The 20,970-nt window shown below is 51.0% G+C and overlaps 1 protein-coding gene across 1 annotated transcript in view; it reads left to right on the forward strand.

The window, feature by feature from the left end:
* The first annotated feature begins 1,305 nt into the window (after nt 1–1,305).
* Nucleotides 1,306–20,970, forward strand: part of MEGF9 (multiple EGF like domains 9) — a 50,265-nt gene continuing 30,600 nt past the window's right edge. The window contains exon 1 of the mRNA XM_064677089.1: nt 1,306–1,784. Coding sequence (XP_064533159.1) covers nt 1,451–1,784 — 334 coding nt within the window. The 5' untranslated portion in view covers nt 1,306–1,450. The remainder of the gene's footprint in view (nt 1,785–20,970) is intronic.

Consider the following 20,970-nt stretch of genomic DNA (forward strand, 5'->3'; position numbering starts at 1 on the left):
TAGACAACCCCTAAATATTGTGCTGGAGAAGGACTGGCAGCCTAGATCATGTGGTGGGTGAAGGTGGGGCTGTCTAATTCCAGAGAGACACTTGTCAGCATCCACTGGTTCCCGCAGGAACGAGAGATGATGCAAACACTCCCCTGGCAGTGCCACACACCTGCAGGGCAGGGCTGGGCAGCCAAGAGCCACCAAGCCCCCAGTGCTCTGAACCTTCCCACGGTGGGATGTGCAGGGACGCTGCTGCCCATCCTGCTCCTGCTGGCCCACCCAGCTGCTCCAGCACATCCCGGCGTGCAGCCACGTGCCTTTGTGTTGATCAGAGCAGCGTTTTCCTACCGCGCAGGGCTGGCAGCGCACTCCTGCCTCCTGCTCCAGCACGCGTGAACCAGCGATCACCCAGTTGGGTCCCATAAATAATTAATATCTGTGTCACTGTGCTTCCTCCCCCCGCCGCGCTGCCGATCGCTCCTCCGGGACCGGGGGATTTGACCAAGGTCACTGCCGGTGTCAGCCCCAGCAGGACCACGGGGTGTGTGGGGGGGGAGCCCTGGGGGGTTCCCCAGGTGTCATTGTCCTTATGGCTGATCCATCCCCTGCTGGGTGAGGAACCGCTCCAGCCCCGGCGATGAGCAGCACAAAGGGGAACGGTACAACCGCAGGCCTGGAGATGGGGGAGGCGGGCGGGGGAGATGGATGCAGGTGGCTGCGGGGGGGGTCGTGCCGAGAGGGGCGGTGACACCCCGCGACCCGCTGGAGCCGTCCAGGGACCTGGAGCATCCAGGGGCACGGAGCATCGCTCAGGCTGGGATGGACCTTGCTTGCCGGCAACACGCTTTGTGTCCCCGGCGCCTTCTCCGCTGCCTTCCAAAACTGAGGCGGGAGGGGAAATTTAATTTTTTTAATAGGTTATCTTTGCAAGTGAATAAAAATACCTTAAAAAATAAAAATTTTTAAAAAATAAAAATTAAAAATCAGAAAAAATTTAAAAAAATTAAAAACGTATATGTTTTAAAATAGAGCGTGTATATACATGTATATATACAGACATAAGAAAGGAAGGTGTGCTGCCGCCCCCGCTCCCCGCGCCCAGCGGGAGCTCTGAGCGGGTCCCGCTCCGCGCCCCCTCCGCCCTCACAATGCCGCCCCCTCCCCTCCTCGCCCCGCCCCTCTCCCCGCCCCCTCCGCCCTCTGATTGGTGCATCCTAGCCGTCAGTTAGGGCGGGCGCGGCGTCGATTGGCTGGAGCGGCGCGGGGGCGGGGCGGGCGCTGTCAGCCGGGGCGCGGCGCGGCGGGAGCCGCCGGAGGGGCGCTGGGAGCGGGCGCGGCGGGGCATGGCCGGCTGAGGCGGCGGGAGGAGCCGCCGCCGCTCCCGGCGCCGCCGCCGCTGCTCCCCCGGCCCCCGCCCGCGTCAAATGAATGAGTGGATGGCGGAGCCCCGCGCCGCACCATGAGGCGCCGGCCGAGCACCGCGCTCGCCCTGCTGTGCCTCGCCGCCCTCCTGGCCGCCGCCGCCGCCTCCGCGCTGCCGCCTTCCAGCGCCGCGCCGCCCTCGGAGCCCGGCAGCGGCAGCGGCGGCCCCGCTGAGAGCAGCCCGGGCACGCTGCCGCCCGCACGGCCCCGAGGCACCGCCGCCGCGCCCGCCCGGGGCAGCCCCTCGCCGCCGCCGCCCGCGGAGGAGGTGCGGGAGGAGGAGGAGGAGGAGGCGGTGGCGGAGGAGGAAGAAGAGAAGGAGGAGAAGGAGGAGGAGGAGGAGGAGGAGGCGGCGGGCAGCGGCCCCGCAGGTGAGCGGCCCACGCGTGTCCGTGGCGGGGCGGGGGGTGTCAGCGGGACGGGGCTGCTCCCCATCCTCCGCCGGGCGGACAAAGGCGCGGCCGGGGACGGGGCGGCGGCTCCCCGGGCCCCTCCGGCTGCAGCGACCCCCGCGGGGTGGGACCCTCGGAGCATCTCAGTCCCGTGTGCCCGGCACACCCTCCCCACCTTGGGGCTGGGTGCGGGGGTACCGACCCCGGGATGGGGTCTGGCAGGGCAGGTGTGTCATGCCCCTCCCGTGCCGAGGGTGTTACAGGTGTCACTGGTGGTTTTGGGGGAGCAGCGGGGCAGGTGCTGGTCCGGACTACCCAAAGCATCCTTCACGGCAGCGGTCCCTGCCGTGCATTGTGCTCCCCGTGGAGGAGGTGAAGACACGTCCTTGCCACCACCGTTGTATCGGGGCAGTGCCCAACAGGGTGGGCGCTGGCCTTGAGCATCCCCCGGTAGGACCTTGGAGGTCAAGTGAGCATCAAGGCTTCCCGGTGTCCCACCTCCACGTGCCGGCAGCAGGGAGAGCGGGGTTAGTGATGACTTGTGTCGCTGGAGCCCTTGTTCTTACCTGTGCCAGAAGGTATGTTTGCAGCTCAAACCCCACACTCCCGTGGTACCTGATGGGCGTGTGAGGGCAGGAAAGATCCATTGGTTCTTCTGTGCTGGGAGAAATGCACCTCAGTAGGTCTCATCCTGACCCTGTTTTGTTCCGTGGCTTACGCAGAGCTGAGGAAGGTGCTGTGACAATGGGAATAAATGGGAATAAATTATCAATGACGAGTGTGAGGAGGGTAGAGGTAAGGGGTGGATGGGAGGGCTGAGCTCTCAGGTCAAGCTCTCGCTGGGTGTCGGGCACTGACAGGGCTGGTCACTCCCAGGGAGATGGAAACACTGATGCTCTTCAAAGCTGAGACTGCAGTTTACCTATAGATTAAGCAGACAAAACTCTGCTGGAGTCCTTGTATGGAGCTTTGTTCACTTACTTTAGCAGAGAACTTGGCTTCACTCTGCATTTCCAAAGCTTTGTGTTCAGACACATGCAAGTACTATAGTGCTGATCCTTTCCTATTTTGTATTTATTTTTTCTCTTTTCCTGGAAGATGTTTGGTTTAAGTGCGTTGAGCTTCCTCTGATGTGAAAGGGATGTATTCTGCTCTTCTGGTAGCTCTAGCAGTCTGAACAAGTAGTTTAATCAACTTATTTTATTTGGCTAGAAGTAAAATCAGCTGAAGATCTGGAGTTGCTTGTTTTCAGCCTTTAATTCCCTTTTTTTTTCCATTGAGGTTTCTGTCTTTGCTTTTTCTGGAAGAAACAGAATGGCTTAAGATTAGGAGTTTCTGACAAAGGTGGGATGGGTTGAGTGCTCTTAAAGCAGAAGCAGTTTCCTCTGTTGTGCCACGATCAAACTGAGTCAACTGAACAACTCCCTGGCATGTGCAGCGCAGTGTGACCCTCTGGGTGCCAACCAGGGGGATGCACGTACCCACCCCAAGCTTCCTGGAGCACATTTCCCCCTCTGACCTCCTGTGTTGTGTTTGTTTCCATCAGTATCAGGTGGCATCGTCTCTCCCACCCCTGGGCTCCAATGGGTTTATTAAGAGCATCACTCTCATATGGGCCAAGTGACAAGTGCAACTATTGCAAGGCAGGAGGTGGCTGGTTTAGCAGTGGCTTGGGATGCTCCCAGATGCCCATGTGGGATGCTCACATAACATCCTTTGTCTTCTGCCATAGAAGCTGTCAGGGATGCAAGCTGGGGAGGGGATTTTGTGTCTGTTCCTCATGCTGCCATGGGCACCCTCAGCCCTGTGTTTCAGTTCTCCCTTGGGAAACGGGAGCACTGAGGATGAGCATTCCTCCCTGCCAGCCCTGGGTGTGCTGAGCTTGGGTTGTGGAGGCCAGCATCACCCTTTGAAGTTTTAAAGTGCTAATTATTACTGGCTACAGCCACTTGATCTCAGAATTGCTCTCTGGTGCCTTTACTCTGCAGTGCTGGCCAGGGTAGGAACACACGGGCAGATTATGTCTTCTCCAACAGCCCATTTTGTTAGTCCTGAGTGTGACAGGTTGAGATTAGCCCTGACTGATGAAGGATTGCTGGTGTGCTCGTGAGCTGGGTGGAGTTTAGGGCATCTGTGGAGGGATGAGGCAGTGGAGGGAGGAGATGGCTTGGCAGCATCCCCCTGTGTGATGTGGGAGCCTGTGGAGGTGCCATGGGTGGGTGGTATGGCCGGGATCTGTGTGGGAGCTGGTCTCTGTGGGTTTTATGGGGCTTTTCTGTGCTGCCATGACTGCTGTGATACTGGGGTCCTGTGCAGAGGTTTGCTCTGAAAGGGCATTAAGCACTGAAGGTATAGCAAAGCCAGTGAACATAATGGGTTTATCTGAAACCCTCCTTTAGCTTTAATGCAAGCATGTTTTCAACATTACTTTTCCAATTCAGTAGATAATTAATGCATTATATGCTCTGTTGCATGAAACAAATGGGTCTTTTCTCATGCACATCATTAGAAAGGCTTCCCTTAATGCCCATGGTGTTATCACTGATAAGAAATGGGTGTGAGTCCTCACAGTCAGTGTTGTTCAGCGCTACCAAGACTTCAAGTCTGACTTCAATGCATTTCTCATTCCTATTTAAGAAGCACTTCAGCTTTCACTGAGCTGCCTGTTTGCTCCACTCTCCTTCTCTTCTTCCCTTTCCCAGTTTCATGATGTTTATTTTTCTTTCCAAGCCTGTGATCATGCTAAAATCCCGGATTTTGTTTTTAAGAGAAGTAAATTGCTAATCCCCGTGTTTGTGGAGACAAGCTTAGAAGTATCCCCTGCCTTATCACCAAAGCCTCCAACACCCGCCAGGGAGACTCTGCCTCTTCCTTTTATCCACAGCAGTCTTGTTTCAAGCAGAAGCTGGAGCTTTGCTGGGGAAGCTGTTTTGGGGATGGCTGTTGGGTGGGTGCTTGTTTTGGAGCAGAGATGTGGCTGCTGTGGCCAGCGTGGTTCTGGTTGGACTTTGCCTCCATTAAGAACAAAACTGCTCTATTCCACCCGTTCCTGTAGGGTGGTGTTGAACACTGTGGCTCTCCTTGAAGCACGTGTTGTTCTGACTCTTTTTTTCCAGCCCCATGCACAACAGATGAGTGGGCTGAAAAGCCCAAACCTCCTTTCACAGCCTGGGTCAGCACAGGAGTTGCACCCAAACCTTGGGTTTAGGCATCTTTAGACTGTATGAAATGTTTCAGATCCCAAAAGCTGTTGCCTTCTTTCCTCCCCGGGGTTTCTGTTGTGCTCCACCTGCCTTGCAGGGTCACCAGCTCCCAGAAATGATGCTGGGTCTGACTCCTCACCTCTGAACCTCATAGGAGGGGACAATGAGCAGTTTCTGCTGCAGCCACAGGGCAGGAAATGCAGATGGCCAGGTGGCTCAGAGCAGTTAAACCACGGGAAGGTGTCACATTTGCTACGGAAATGTGTGAAAGCTGAGTCAGGGTGTGCAGTGATGTCTGATGGGTCTCCAGCCTCTGGCATGGGGCCACCTCTTGCTGAGGTGCTGCAGCTCAGAAGGAGGGGGTGCAGCCAGAGCCCCCTCACTGGGTGGAGGCTGTGGCTTTGGGTGGGATTAGCTGATGGGTTTAGCGTGTAAAGAGGAGCCTGGCAAATCCTCGGGGGCGTTGGGGGTGACCTGGGTGACTGTCTGGGCACAGAGGAGGTGTTGGGGCGAGGAGGGGACTGGGGAGTGCTGGCTTCAGCTCTTCATCATCCAGCTGGAGAGCTGGAGGGTTTTACTTTTGTGCAGGCACAGGACTGTGCACCCCATGTTTGCACAAGGTATAGGGGGGCAGGTTTAGGGGGAGTTCCTGCAGCACCAGCAGTATTGTTGTGGGGAAAAGACTTTGGTCCAAGCCATGGAGCCATCAGCAGCCAGACCCTGCCATGCTGGGGCTGCGTTCCTCGAGGGGTTGGGAGCTCTCAAATCCTGGTAGGACAGAAACAGCCAGCTTGCTGAAGGGCAGTTTCAGGGCATTGTGCCAGTGCTGGTTCCTTTTGTAGCTCTGGATGACTCTTTCCCTCTTCCCATTGAGCCATTACACCCTTTGGTAGAGGTCTTCCCACCCCTGTATGGGTTCATGCAGATACCTACCTGAATGCCCCTGGTCTGCCTCTGACCCCGTGGGAGACAATCTGAGGGAGCCAGAGGGATGAGCTGGAGCTTTCCTCCTGCTCATTGCTTGGGAAGGCAGCTTAAGCTTTCCTCGTTTGAGGGCTTGGGATTGTGTTCAATGTGTTTACTGAGATAACTTGTATTCAAGGTGTCAGCAGGATTTAAATTTATTTAAAGAAATGGAAATGAAGTTAAGGATGTGAAGGCTGAGGATAAGGAGGATGGTTCTTGTTCCTTGGGATGAGTACGGGAGCAGCCAGGGCAGAGAGCGGCTTTTTTCAACCAAGTAATAAATTGTGAGGTTTGTAGCTTTGAGCTTAAAATAAAGGGATGTTGCCCACAGCAGAAAATGTCACTCCTTGCCTCCATGCTCCCATCTGAGTCATTCTTGTATCAGATGCATCCAACTGTCCTGACTCAAGATTTTGAGATTCTGGGACTTAGCGATGCTCGTGAATATCAGGATATTTTTGGGAGGATCTACAGAGCATCCAAGGTCTTGTTTGTTATCTTCTCTCTGCTGGGGTTTTGCTTTTTTTTTTTTAATTTTATTTTAAATGATAGCTGAGATTCAGACATCACATCACTGAGTTGCCACTTGGAAAATGCCATCTGTAAAATGGCACTGGCAGTGTGTGGTGATGTTATTTATCTGGCTGCTCTTGGTAATACCCAAACACCAGCCTGTGGGGGGGCAAAGGTGCTGGAGCATGGAATAAAGTGGTTTGTCTGAAGCTGTGTGGTGGGCAGGAGATGTTCCAGTGCCTTTGCTGGTCCTTTGGGCTCTGTGAGGGTGGCTGGGACAGTCAGGGCAGCGCTGGAGTTGTGACCAGGAGGACTCTTGCGACACTGACTGGGGTTTGCATGGAGTGCAAAGGTTGTGTCTGTCCAAACAGCTGGGAAATGTGTGGCCAAGTGTGGGATGAGCTTCCTGGTCTGTGACTGGTTTTGTCCTTGGAGCATCCTCCTGGGGCTGCCTGTTCCCAGAGAGGCACCTTGGCCTCAGTCCTGCCGACTGCCTGGCTGTGCCAGGGGAGACAGGACCACTGTGGTTATGGAGTGATGGTGGGGAGGGCTCATCTTGTGGGCTACACCAAGGTGTAACCTCAGAGGGTGAACAACCCCATCCTGGAGGGGACCGTGGTCCTTGTGCTGCTCCAGTGCAGCCTTGGAGGTGGCTGCAGCATCCTGGGATCTGCCCAGCTGGGTAATGGTGGGCATCGAGCCTGTCCCCAAGTCTGTCCTCACCAGCTGCCTGTGGGTGATCAGCACAAGGACAGGGACATCCAGGACATCCCACACCCTGTGGCTGTGAGCAGGGAAGCACAGAACAAGCTGTCCCTGAGGAGCAGAGGGCTCTTCTGCTGAAGTCAGGGGAAAGATTTCGGAGGTTTTTGATGAGAGCCCGTGGCCTATAAATACCCAGGGCTGGGGCACTGTGTGCCACTAACATTTGTGGAGCTGACACCAGCTGACTGTCAGGAAGCGCTGCTGTGCATCCGAGGTGCTCACTGGTGCTTCCAGGATCTTGGTGGTGTGATGCATCTGCCAGTGTTAGGAATGAACTCATGCCAAGGCCGGGTGCTGAAGGCAGGGATTTCTCTTCCAGCCGTCTGTCTGGATGGGAAGGCTCCGTCTGCTTTACCTCTGGCAAGCACTTATAAAAATAAAATGAAAAAAGTCATGTTGAGGAGCTAGGTTGTTGCTCAGCACCTTGACTGCACCTGAGACTTCATCAAGCTCTGAGATCTCAGAGGATGGAGCAAGGGCTCAGACTTGCTTCAGAGGTCCTGGAAAGCCACAGGCTTTGTTGCCCTGGCAGGTGCTGCATGTCTGAGCTCAACAGGGCTGCCTTGTGCAGCGAGGCATTGCTCAGTGGGAGTAGGGGCCAGAGGGACTGAGTCTGGCACTTTATAATTGGTTGGGGATATTAATATGTTTTATGAGCTAAGGGCTAGATTGCAATCCAGCCATCTGCCCTGCCTTGGGGGGTCCTGTGTCTCCACCACCGCAGGAGAACAGAACCAGTTGCAATTCAGTCTCATTAAACTGGCTAAAAACCAGATTTCTGGTTCACAGGAAATTATTTGCTTTTTTTTTTTTTTTTAATTTGACTTTTGGGTTCGGTCAGACTGAAATTAAATGGTTGTTCTTGCTTTGCTTCTGCTTAAGCTTCCAGTAAGGTCGAGGGTCCTGTGCCTCGAAGCTGTCCTCTAAGATTGATGTGCTTGTTGTGCTTAGGGCTAAATCCATCCCCAGTGTGGGGTTGGGGGATTCTGGGTCCCTGCCAGGGGGAAAACGCTCCCAAAATCCCAGCAGGGCTTGTCTGGAAGGGTCTTTTATTGGATTAAAGCTTGTCAGTCTGGAAGCATTTCTAACAAGATATTCTGGACTTGGAATAATTGAACCTCATTTGTCTGGCAGAACATTTTTCCCCCTTATTCACTAGGAAACTTCCCAGTGGTGCTGATCTTGGCTCCTGGAGAAGTGGTGGAGGCTGTCACCTCATCTGATGGGGTCACTTGTTCCCCCATGGCTCCTCTCCCTAATTCTTCACAGCAAGGGATGCTGGAAAAGTGGTCCAGCTTTTCCTGCATCCCAGCTGGCTGGTGTCCTGGCGCTGAAGGGCTGGGAGCAGCTTGGCTGTCTCCCCTTGTTTTCTCCGGCGATTTAATAAAGGCAGGGAACAGAGAGGGGGATGCTGGATCCACGTGGTTTCCCGGGATTGCGCCTTGCTGCCTGCGAAGAATAGACCCTCAAACACTCTGCCGGGCCACTAATCGCCTGGGGACCATTTGAGCTGCCCAAAGCGGCTCTTTTGTTGGAGGCTGAATTCCTCCTCTGGCTGATGCTCATCCCGGATCTTCCCATGCAAAATTCCTATCGCCCTTCGTCACCCGAAATGCAGCAGGGTCCTGATGCCACGCAGGCTGCCAGCCCTCCTATTTGGCAGCAGCTCTGCTCCAACCCTTTAGGGCTTTTATTCCTCCCCCTCTGGAACAGATTTTTGAGATCTCTGCTCCTGCTTCACACACACGGGTCCTATTTCAGTGAATGAGGCGCTTCCCCGGCGCTGCATGAACTAATGCAAAGCCTTAGTTGGTCTTGTGCTGCTTAAAGGAGGATTTTTTTTTTTATTTCTGAACACCTGCTGTATGAATTACAATTTGCCTTGTAAATGTAACTGATTCAGAGTCTGAGCATGAGCAATGGGCATTTGCTTTGCGCCTGGAAAAAGAAAAAAGAGCAAAAAAAAACCCTCAAAAGGTTTTTTTTTTTCTCCCCTCCTGGCATCTTGGACTTCAAGCAGAGAAGTCCAAGATGCTTTTTTTTTTTTTTAACCATTTTAATTCAGTTGCCCCTGTCCTTATAAATAAGCCCCCAGACACATGACAAGGCAACCATCCCTGCTATTTATAGCTCGAGCTGCTCCACATGCCTGTTTTAAAAATCAGGCAGCTAAATGGCTCTGCAGCCTTTCAGCAAAAGGCTTAATGACACAGGCATTTTCTGTGCATGGATGGGTGGATGTTTAAAGGCCATTGGTGCTGAGCCTTCACCCCGAGCAGGATGGATGGTTTCTGCAGCAGGGAGATTTCTCCTGGGCAAAGGGAAGCCCCTTGGCACTGCCCTGACCCTGGGCAGGGGCTCTGGGTAGGCTGCACCCCATGGCTCACCCCTGCTCCAGCCACTGGGGATGCTCCCAGCAGGATTGGTCCTCCCACCTTTCCCCCACACCTTGGCTCTTCATGGGGTTACCATTAGGCAAGATATATTGATATTCCCCGAGCTCATTGTTTTAAAATAACTTTTTGAAGCTGCATTAACCCTTAATTCCTTCTTTTTTTTTCTTTCCTTTGTGGCATCACCTCCCTGTGACGAGGAGGCTGTTGGTAACCTTTACCCGTTTAACTGGTCGTGCCACTTCTCAGATGAATCTGCTTTATTCCTGGCAAATGATACAGCCACAGTTTTCAGGCAGCTTTACTCTATTTTGACTGACTGGCTGACTATATTAACTGATAGTGCTGCTTGGGCTGCTTTGATCCTGTATTATTTATGGAAATGATGGCACATAACTCTGCGTAGCTGATTAATGCTGCATGTATTTTTAATATGCTAGTTCTCCTGTTTGATCTGTGCTAAATGATTATTCTCTGATGTGTTCCTGGGTTCATTTTGGCTCTTTATGAAAAAGAGATTGAAATGGACTGTTTGTTTTGTTGCCTTTTTTTTTTTTTTTGTCTCCCAGTGGTCTCATCGTGTGCTGGTTTTTGAGCCTTCACAGGTCGTTTTCCCCAGCAGGGCTCTGCTGCAGCCACGTGGAGCACTTACACTTTATTGCTATTAATTTGTGCATTTCATTGGTGGCATTACTCTAAATTCATTGCTGTGTGTGCAGTTGTGTGAAGTTTCAAGGGAGATACAAGGGGGAACAGCAACCTTTCAGGTGATGCTCCATCTTCCCTTGTGGGCAATTGCTGAATGCCAGCTTGGCTCTGACTCAGGTCCAGCAACACCTGAAGGAGAAAGAAACTGGTCTGAACGGGAAAGGGTGTAATTAATATTTTCTGTGGCCTGTCACAGGATGGCTGGGACTGGGGGATATTAAGAAGATGATTTTAATTGCCAGGGAGGTGTGTGCTTGACCCACAGCTTCCTCCTCTGTGGTTGTGGCTGGGGAGGGATCGGAGGGCAAAGGTGATGTTTCATCCCAGGAAATACCCACCACATCCCGTGGTGCATCCCACAGCATGTGCAGTGCTGCTGCTGCTGACGTCGAGGAGAGACAGCCTGATGTCCTTCATCCCTCCTCCCAAATCCTTCCCCATCACTAGATGTGGCCAACGGGGTGGAAAGCAGGAGGTTGTTTCAGAAGAACCATCTGTGAGCTGGAGGATCACCATTTCCCCCTCCCTAGGGGCAAAAATTGAGGGGAGGAAGTTGATTATTTTTTTACATACATATTTTTTCCCCTCTGCCTTTTATAATATCTGCTCATTTCCATGGTACAGGCAAGGGTTGTCTCCAAACCCCTGCCTGCACCCCCTTCTCCCTGGGCACACCATGTTCCAGCAGTAACAGGTTTGTGAGGATGCTTTCATAAGCAGCAATGTAAAGGTGCAAAGCAATGCTAGTTGAAAACATTTAAATGAAAGCTTTTTTCCCCCTTCCTCTGAACAGGCCTTTTTGTCAAAATCAGCAAAATATGTATCTTTCTGCAAAAGAGCCTGTTTCCTTTAATGGGCTTTTCCATTGAAAACGGTTTAAACTTGATGTTCTGTTCTTTCCCTCCAGATTTTTCAAAGCTCCTTGGACCATGAAAACTTCAATGGTTCCATTTTCCTTCTTCCCTCTATTTCAAAAAAAGATACATAGATATACATATATATTGTAATATATATATATATATTCTGCTTGCTAAAACTCATGTCTTTTATCACCTGTAACAAAGCAAATGTTAGAAACTAGTTTTTAGGATGTTCTTTCTCTGCCCTAAAATAGAGACATGCTTACAGTTATGTGGGGGCAAAATCAGGAGGGATGTTGGGTGCTGAGGGAACGGGCAGGATTTTTGGATGTGGCTCCTACGAACCAAACTGCCTCCCAAAACATGCCTCGATGGCAGATGTGTGAGTAATGGGGCAGAGGCACCCAACCTTTGAGGTGCCTTTTGTTTGGAGTGCTGCTGGATGGCGAAAGGACCCGGAGCCTTTGGTAACAGTGTGGCTGGGTGAGGTGCAGTGGGGGCATTCCCATGCACCCCTTCCCACCCAAACTGCAGCCTGAGGGCTGTGAGGAGCTGGGCTGGGATGCAGTGAGGACCCCAGGGTATCCTGAGAATGCAGAGGATCTGCTCCAGGTTGTTTGTCAGAGCTAAAGGGTTGTTGGAACTGAAGTGGAGCACAGCGACCTGTCGGCTCCTGCCTGGGCTGGGTGTTTGCTCACTTGCTGCCAACGCAGGCGATGTCTTTGGAGCCTCCCCAGCTCATGCTCTGCCCTTCCCTGCCAAGGCCACTTGTTTTTTTTTTTTTTATTCCTACTGCTCCCAGTACTCGAGGAAGGATTTTGGGGGGATTTGCCTTGTTTTTCAGCTCCCCAGTTGACTTGGATGCGAGCGCAGCCATCCCAGCTCCCGGCACTCCCCTCCCTTGAACAGCTGTGTCGTGTTAGGATCTGTCCTGTGGGGTTTTCCGGCAGTGCCCCCCAGTTTCTGGGCAGGGTGGGTGTCCCCATATGGGTCTGGGGAGCTGGTGGGCTGTGTGGCATGGCCGTGGCTTGCCCAGCATCCCCTCAGCCACGGGGCCAGCTGGCACAGGGAGCAGATGGGGGGGTGGAGCCGGGCTGCTCGGCCGGCTTTCAGGCTACGATAAAGCGAAGTGACGTCGAGAACTAAATACCTGTTATCGGGGAAAAGCAAACAGAGCCTCCACCTGCCTCCAGCCTTTCTCCCTCCAAGGGCAGGCTGCACGCCCGGCGTGTAGCTCCCTGTAAGAGATGTTCTGTTATTAATGTGCTTGCTTTGGCTTGGCTGTGTTGTTGAGAAATCCAAGTTTGACTCCAGATAATTAATGACAAACGCTTATCTGGTCTTAACTGTTTTATTCTGAGCATTTTTTCCCTCCTGGAAGTTCACAGTGAGTTGTTGACAGCCTGCCCTTTGACGTGGATTAGTGCTGACGCCTCGCAGTGGGATCTTCCCATCCTTTTTGCATCTTGGTTGTTTCTTTTCAAGGGAGGCTTTTGTACATGTCTAATCCATTTAAAATGAAAAATAAACAAGAAATGGACTGGTCTCTGAAGGGACAGTGGGTTCCAAGGGTGGTACTGCCTTCCCTGCAGAAGAAGGCGAGCTCTGGGTTGGGATGGACAGAATGACAGTCCTGCCTTTCCCCCCAGCACCCCAGTTTGGTGTCAGGGAATGTCTGGGGCAGTGGTTATCTACACCTTTTGGTTATAAACCCCTTAAAAGCTTTCCAGGAGATGTGTAGATGGTGAGTTCAAATTTATGGACTGGGGAGTTGATGCCCTTCTCTCTCTGCTCCTCCACCCATCACTTTGTGATCCCACTTTGGGGATCCCTTGTGTCCACTGTCATGTATATGTGGGGTAGGTGGTCCTTGCCTTAGAGCTGATACTCTCCCATCTGTATATATGTAATACCAGGTAATATATTTAACAGTGGGTGCACTATTTGCCATGTGAAAGCAGAGCCTCAGGACTGTGTCAGGTACCTGCAGCTCCCTGGGTTCACCAGGACTTTGGATGCCTCTTTGCAGATGGGACTCAGATCCTCTTTTTGCACGGTTTCTGATTGGCAGCAGAGCTGGTGGAAGAGGAGGCACCACTCCTCCTCCTGCAATGCCAAAACAGTCATTATAAAGCCCTCAAAAATGGGGAAATGGTCAGGATAGAAATGTCAACAATGTGGGCCTCTTCTAGCTGGCCCACAGGCTGCAGAGGAAGCTTTGTGGTTTTGAGCATCTCTTTGGCTTGGTTTTATCAACCCAAGACAGAGTGTGCTGCTTTTACCATGGGTAATTCTCCCTTGGGGATGGTGGGGGATTCAGCTCTGACCCTGGAAATCACCAGTTTGGTTTTAGCATCTTGGCTCAGACTTGGTCTCAGCTTAGAGCCTAAATCTGTGGGTGAGACAGGGAGCATTGCACAGGGTGCCTGAAACCCTTGTGCCTGGCTGCCTCTATCCTTTCTGTCACACCTTTAAGAGTTTTCCCTGTTTAAAGAGGATTTGGGTGTTCTGTGGGACAGGGCTGTTGCCTGTTGTACTCTGCTGGATGACCTGGTATTTATTGTGGAGGTTTCAGAGAATTGGCTTAGGCTTGAAGTCACTGTTTGTTTGTGGTTGCTGAAGTGGTGCTGTTTAATGGAAACATTTCCTTTTGAAAGGTGAGCTATTGCTAGAAATAAATACAGATAACACCTTGTGGCTGAGGCAGGAGCTGGGGCTGGATGGAGCTACAGGGTCTGTCCGTGTTGGCAGCAGTGTGGTGACTAAGGAGAGAGGAATGAAAAGCTGATGTGCAGCCCTGATTGGGGTCACTCACCTGCTGCAGGGCTCAGGGGCTCAAAGCAGAGGTGAGGGGGAACCAGGGACTGGCAGCTGCCCTGCAAACCCCTGTGTGGGCTGTGCCCCTGCCGTGTGCACAGGGGGGGAATTTATGCTCCCTAAATTCATGCCATGGCTGCAATTGCTGGAGGAAGGTTTGGAGTACAGCTTAGGTGGACTGTGCTGGCTGCTCCCCCTCAGCAGGTCCTCAGCAGATGATACTGGATCTGCTGCAGTTCCCTGTTTCCAGTGATAAGTGGCAGCTTTCTCTGTCCAGGTGTCTTTTTCCATGACGTGTCCTGGCCCATATCAGTTCCCTCTTTGAAAGCTCAACTCCTCCTCCATGGATTTGCCAGAAAATTTTGTCTTGCTGCAGTATTTGCAACCCAGTTTGGCAGGTGCTGGATGAAGGTGTGAAACAGGTTGTCAGAGGGGGAATTTAAATCACCTGAGCTGGAGGTGGCTGCGTCGCTGTCCTGTGCAAAGTATAGCAGGGCAAGCACAAGACTGCGTTATAAAATAAGGGAATAAAACTTATGGAGCAGGAAACCTCTCTTCCCAAATGGGATGACATTCTCCTTGCTGTGTCCCAGCAGTTCTCCCTGCTTACAGCACGTTGTAAGTTACAACCCCTTGTCTGGCAGGAGTTATGGTAGCTCCAAACTAGCCTGTAGCGCTATGTCATCATAACCTTGAAACAGGACCCAAATGGCAAAACCTGCCTGAAACCAGTTGTGATTACTCATGCTCCGTGCTATCCCTCTCCCCCGCTGGGCTTTCTGCTATGGTAATTCCACTTATTAAGCAAGGAGACAAAACACCTTTATTAAACTTGGAACCAAGCTCGGGAGCAGTGAGAGAACCGGGACTTGCTGGCTGCAGGCTCTCAAAGGGTTTTCTTCTCTTCAAGTCCCTCTCCCTTCCCCTCCCCGGCCTTTAAAGTGAGTGAGAAAGGAAGAAAGATTTTGCTGTTTGTGATGAATAAAAGTCTGTATTTAAATATGTTTATTTAGAGTAGGAAAAAAAATTAGGAGCGTGTGTTGGGAATGAATCCTGTGATGTTGGGGCCTTCCAACTCAGAATACTCTGTGAAACCTCTGAGCTTGAAAATGCAGTGAGCTGAGATGGACTGGGGTCGTAGCTCAGGCTCTGGAAAGCTTCTTTTTATTAACACTTTCAGTAAGTGTTTATTAACACCGTGGATAAAAGGGGCCTTTGTTAATGGAACTGTCCCTTTGCTCCTCGGCTGGAGGAGCTGAAGCTTAAAAGGAGCTGCCTTGGGCACCTGCTGGAGTTATTGATGAAAGTTTTCATTCCAGATTTTCTCCACAGGCTTAAACAAAAAATAGCCTGAAACCCTCCAAGGCAACTCTGCCTTCTCTTCCTCATTAAAAAAAAAAAAGGGCACAAAAAATTGTAAAAATGCTTCTTGCTGCCTGTGTGCCAAGCATGGTGGGCCCCTTCCCTGTGTGCTGAGCAGTGATGTGACCCTCTTTTGATCCATCCTGCACTTCTTGTGGGTGCCCACAGTCCCCTTTTGAATGCCCCTCTTGTCTTGAGGAATTATCAGAGCAATCTAAAATCACTCCTGCTCACTCAGAGAGGAACCTGATGCTTGTGCTGCCCCAAAGGTGAAGACCTTCTCCAGAGGTTGTGTGTACCCCAAAGCCAGCTGGGGGCCTATGGCAGCCATCTGAGGAGCATCTGCTGCTTCCAGGAGATGCAGAGCATTCCTCTGCCTCTGGCTGGGGGAGGATGTGCTTCCCAGCATTTTTATATTGAATTATGGATTGATTGCACACCTGCGCCGTCGCTGTGGCATCTCCAGCTTTTGTTCTGCCTTCCCTCCCAGTGTAAGAGAGACTGCTGTAAAGGAGAGGGAAGGGGGGGATGACTTCCTACCACAGCCATTCTATGCTGGACTGAGCTTTGAAGACTCTGCTTGGGGTCAGTGGTGAGGCAAAGCTGCAGCTCCCTCCATTCATCAGTGAAGGATCTGGTTACACTGCGGTGTAAAGAAATTGGGTTATGTCTTTGCCACAACAAAAAAAGCTGCATTTTGCAGTGAGATCAGCCACGTGTGTTTGCCACCTCACTAGGAAACCTCCCAAGAGATCCAGGCCCTGCAGCTCATACCACAATGTACCTGCATGGAGGGATGGAGGCTGTCACAGTCCCCACCAGCTCCCCTCCCTGTGGCGCAGGTTTCAGCAGCTGGTGGTGCTGAAGCAGATGTTATCACCTAGTCTGTGATCTCTATACTAAGTAAAAAATGGCTTTCCAGCAGCCTGAACTTGGCCATTCTCTTTTCTCACAGGCAGTGTGAGCACAGCCAGGACCTGGGGCAGCAATGTCTGGGGGTGACAAGCTCTCCTCACCTGTACCCACAGAGCTCTCAGGGGATGCTCAGTGCAAGCACAGCCCAGGGTGGTCTGGAAGGAAGAGGTTGGAAGTCACAGCAATTCCTGCTGAAGCTGAAATTGTCCCTGAGAGCATGAGGAGTTAATTGCAGTGATCTGGGAGAAGAGGAGCTATTGTATCTGCAGGCAAGGTCCAGAGGGGAGAAGGCTCTGGAAGGCTGAATGCCTTGGAGCAATGTATTTTGGATTTAAGCAACTTAATTGTGTCAGACAAATGTGCAGCTCCTGTAGCTGGGCAGATTAGTTCCTTGCAAGCTGGACAAATTCTCTGCTCTGCTGCCTGTGCAGCATCCCTGGGAGGGAGCCTTGGGAGTGTGGGGTGGGATGAACCAGCCACAAATACTGTGTTTGTGCAAAAAAGCTCATGGATAGAGAGTGGGAAGCAAACCCCAGCTTCATTAGTGGAGCAAAGGAATCATCTGCATTCTTCACCTGGGCTTTTGGGGCTGAAGATTTGCCCTTCTTGATTTGCAGTTTGTAACCATCTTAGAAATGGAGGCGTGGGGGGAGCAGGTCTCTGGTGATTCCTTCCCTGGCTGCACTCTGCATCTTACTGGAGTTCCTTGCAAGGAAGTTTTCATTTGCTAATTCAAGCAAGGAGAAATCACTAGGGTGGTTTAACTATGACCAGGTGGTGGTCAGAGCTGGTTCTCCCCGAGGTCTCACCCGGAGGACTCTGCAATGGGAGCTGGGATGTGGTAAAGGGCTGTTCATCCAAGCTCATCCTCCAACTCATCTCCTAGCCCCTGTTTTCTTGCTGGTTGTTCATGCAGCACGACTTTATAGCCCAAACACAAACAGTTGGAAGCACAGTTCTTGCTCAGGGTTTTCTCTGTAGCTCCTTAAAGCTCCCGTACAAATTAACGTGTTCGTTCATTAGCTGCAACTCCCCAAAGCACCGAGCAAAGTTTGTGAGTTTAATTACTTTTTGCAGGAATCTGAGCACACAGAGCCTTCAACAGACGATTATAGTTCATATTATTCATGCAGCTCTTTTTAATCCCTCTCTCTGCCAGGGCATGGTGGATAGATACTAAAATTGGAATCTGCTACTAAATTCCCAGCCCCGTCCCGTGTGAGGTGTCTTGATCTTTGACCGAAAGTATTTTGCTGACAAAACAATTTAATTTCCTGAGAGGTGTCACACAAGTACGTCTGTCAGGAGGGTATGAGCTGCCAGGGTTGCTGTGCTCTGGTAGGGAGATATTTGCCAAAGTTACTTTTTACCCTGTTTATCTCTAAACCCCGAGTTGACTGTGTCACGCTCTGGGTGGTAAAAAATACGGAGATTTTCAAACAGAAACATGGAATATTTATATGGTTGCAGACATTTGTGGAAATATTAGTGGGAAAATCTAACCAACTAAAGTAAAACAGCAACAAAACTATTTTTAAATTAATTAAAAGGCTTGGATCCTTTTTTTTTTTTCAAACTGTGGAGGTTTTAATCCTCAAGTATGTATTTGGTCTATTTGAAGTTACTGTAGCTTCTTGTACCATAAACATTTTAGGGCCACATTCCTCTTTGTACACAGTCTGCTTCGTAAGAGACCCGGAGGGTTTGTCTGCGTATGGAAATTTATTGTTATATAGGAATGAATAATTCCTCGGCTGCAGCTGTGCAATCCCTCCTGCACAGCTTTCTGCCTTATAACCTCGATCTTAATGACTCCAGGACCACTCCTGCTCCTCCTGACATCCCCTTGTCCCATCCACAGGAGCTCCTCAGGTGTTGTGCCCCAGCTGTGCTGTGACATGGGGATCTCCCAGTGCAGGAGGAATATAAAGTTAATGAGAATCCATATTTTACTTTTTCGTTTTTTTTCCCCTAATGTTTGCAGGGCTTTATCCTTTAGTCTCCCAAGGCAGCCTTACACCTGTGAGTCTGACTTTTAAAGCACGTTTACTGGGGAATGAGCAGGTTCAAAGCTCCCCGCACAGGTTACTGACTTGTTTAGCAACAAAAAGGAATAAAAACCAACAGAATTCCTCTGTGTGGAGAAGCTTTCAGGAACTCCTCAGTAACCAAATGCCTGTATGTTCATTGCAGGTGCAGGGAAGGAATAAGAATAATGCCAGGGAGTGAAGCAGCCTGTGCATTTGGGGAGGGTCTGAGGGTGGGTTTGCTGAGGGAGATGGGGACTGTGAGCTGTGGTGGGGAGCGATGCCCCATCCCTTTGGAATGGCAGAAGTGTGACACTGTTAGGGCTGAGCTGGAGTTTGGCTGAAGCCCCAGCCCTGCCTGCTTCATGCTGATGGAAAGTGCTTGTGGTGACCCCCAAGAGTTGGGACCTTGGCTTCGTACTTCTTTCCAAGTGATAAGAGAGAGATTTAATCTGATTTAATTTTCCTCAACAAGTGTGTTTAATCTTTTAATGACATTACAAGTGATGTATGAGCATTGAGAAATTCCTGTATTTTTCCCCTTGTTGACCCATAAAAGCCTTTTATTGGAACAGCACAAGTGACTTGTGTAAAGCTCTTAACAGTATTAATGTGAATGCTGTTGTTCTCTTCACCACCAGCACACCTGACTCTGCAGTGCCCAGAGCTTGGTGGAGTCTGTAAGTGCCCTGAATCTGGTGCACTCAGTAATAAGTGAATGCTAAATAGCAGAAGACACTCCTATATCTATATAAATTTTTTTTGGGGTAGGCAGAGATACTCTTCCTACCAGTCTGGCTTTGCATTGTAGCCTCAAGTTGGGAGTAAATTACAGGTCTGAGCACTTTAATGCACCTTCGTGATGCAAGAGTTGACTATTATTTTGTGCTGAGTGCTGTCTAGATGGGAATGAGTCCTGGGACTTGGCAGAACACTTCTCTTTAGGAAGTCACAGTGCATCAGCTCATCTCTGATCCTGTTCTTGCAGGAGCTCTTAGCCCGTGGCAGATGTTCCTCAGCTCCCTGTGGGAGAGCTCAGCCAGGCTGTGCCCTCTCAGATCTGCTGCAGTCTGTGGGGGAAGGTTGGAGGCCAAAGCATCCTTGCACTGGGATAACAGCAGCTCCTGCACTCACAGCATTAGTGGGGTTGCATTCAAGTGAGGAGTGGTGGAGTTGAACACAAATACCAGTCCAGGGCTAGACTGAAGGTGTGGAAGGAATGGGCTAGAACTCAGTAAATTGTTTTACAATGGCTGTGTAAAGTAGGACCTTCTCTTTTAACAATCAGCTCATGGATACTCTTGTTATCCCATGCTGGGACAGTACTGTCCTGACCTTCACTCCATTGCCCTTTTCATCCCATCAGTGGATTGTACTGAGGGGATGAAGTGTCTTCTCGGGGGTAAGAGAAAGAGCTTGTTGAGAGGCAAGGGGGAAAGAAAGAGCAGTGGTGCAGCACAGCTGTGCCTTTGGCTGTAATAAGAGAAAATTCCCAGTGGAAGAAGCCGTGCCTAACTCTTTAAGGGGGATTTGTGGGTTTGGGGGGGGGGGGGGAAACCAGAGCCTCCACCATCCCTGAGCAGTGGAAAAGAGGAGCAAATCAGAACTGCCAGCCTGGCTCAGGGCAAAGCTTCACCCATCCAAGACTGGCCAGAAGAAAATGCCAAGAGGGCAGGGCATAGTCCTGACTTTTTGCAGCCAGCATTTCAGGGACTTTCCCATCAGGATGCTTCTTCCAGATCCCTGTGTTTAACAGCTACCAGCAGACCTGTCCTCTGTGAGTTTTTCCAGTCCTCCTTTGAAGCCGTAGGTATTTCTGGCAGCCAGAACATCCCCTGACAATGAGTTCCACAATTTAATTACAGGGGGAAAGGAAATGACCTTGGATAGATTTTTAAACCTGCTGCCTGATCCCTTTATTCCTGTGTTGTCAGGAATATGGTGCCTGGAGAGGGATTGAGAAGGGGAAATGAGAGAGAAGGGAGAGAAGGTAGGGCTTGAATTTGGGAATGAAGTATGGGGTTGAGGGAGAGGGGGGAAACTGCTGAATTAATCCCAAAACAGAGCCTTTCCAGCAATGGGATGCTGTTGTGTGCAGTGGATACAGTGGCTTCATCCTCCCTGTGGAAGTGAGCGGGATGTTGAGTTGAAGCTGGTTTTGGGAGGTCAGAGTGGTGTGAAGGGAGGTTGGTATAAACCCAGGGTAACTACAAACATTCTGTAATCAAGAAGGAGGTGTCTCCAGCCTTAGGGCTGGGCTTTGGGCTGCTCACCTTAGTGTGCAGGGGAGGGAGGGAGCAGGTGGGGACTTCTGGCTTTGCCCCTACCATCAAATGGTGATGGAGTCCCCATCCCTGGAGGTGTTCAAGGAACAGCTGGACGTGGAACTCTGGTCTGGGTGACAAGGTTGTGATCGGTCAAAGGTGGGACTCTTGTAATCTTGGAGATCTTTTCCAACCTTAATGATTCTGTGAAATGGCAGGAGATGCCCCTTTCCTGGCATCATTCCTGCTGGTTTAAATCCAGCAGAATACTTGTGGGGTGTTTGGGAGGTGAGATTTCTGCTGAGTTGTGTGTTGGCTGCAGTGCTACTGTGGCTGTGATACCACCCAAACCTACAACAGCACCTCCAGGTT

Source organism: Pseudopipra pipra, chromosome 20, assembly GCF_036250125.1.
Source record: "Pseudopipra pipra isolate bDixPip1 chromosome 20, bDixPip1.hap1, whole genome shotgun sequence".
NCBI classification, from domain to species: Eukaryota; Metazoa; Chordata; class Aves; order Passeriformes; family Pipridae; genus Pseudopipra; species Pseudopipra pipra.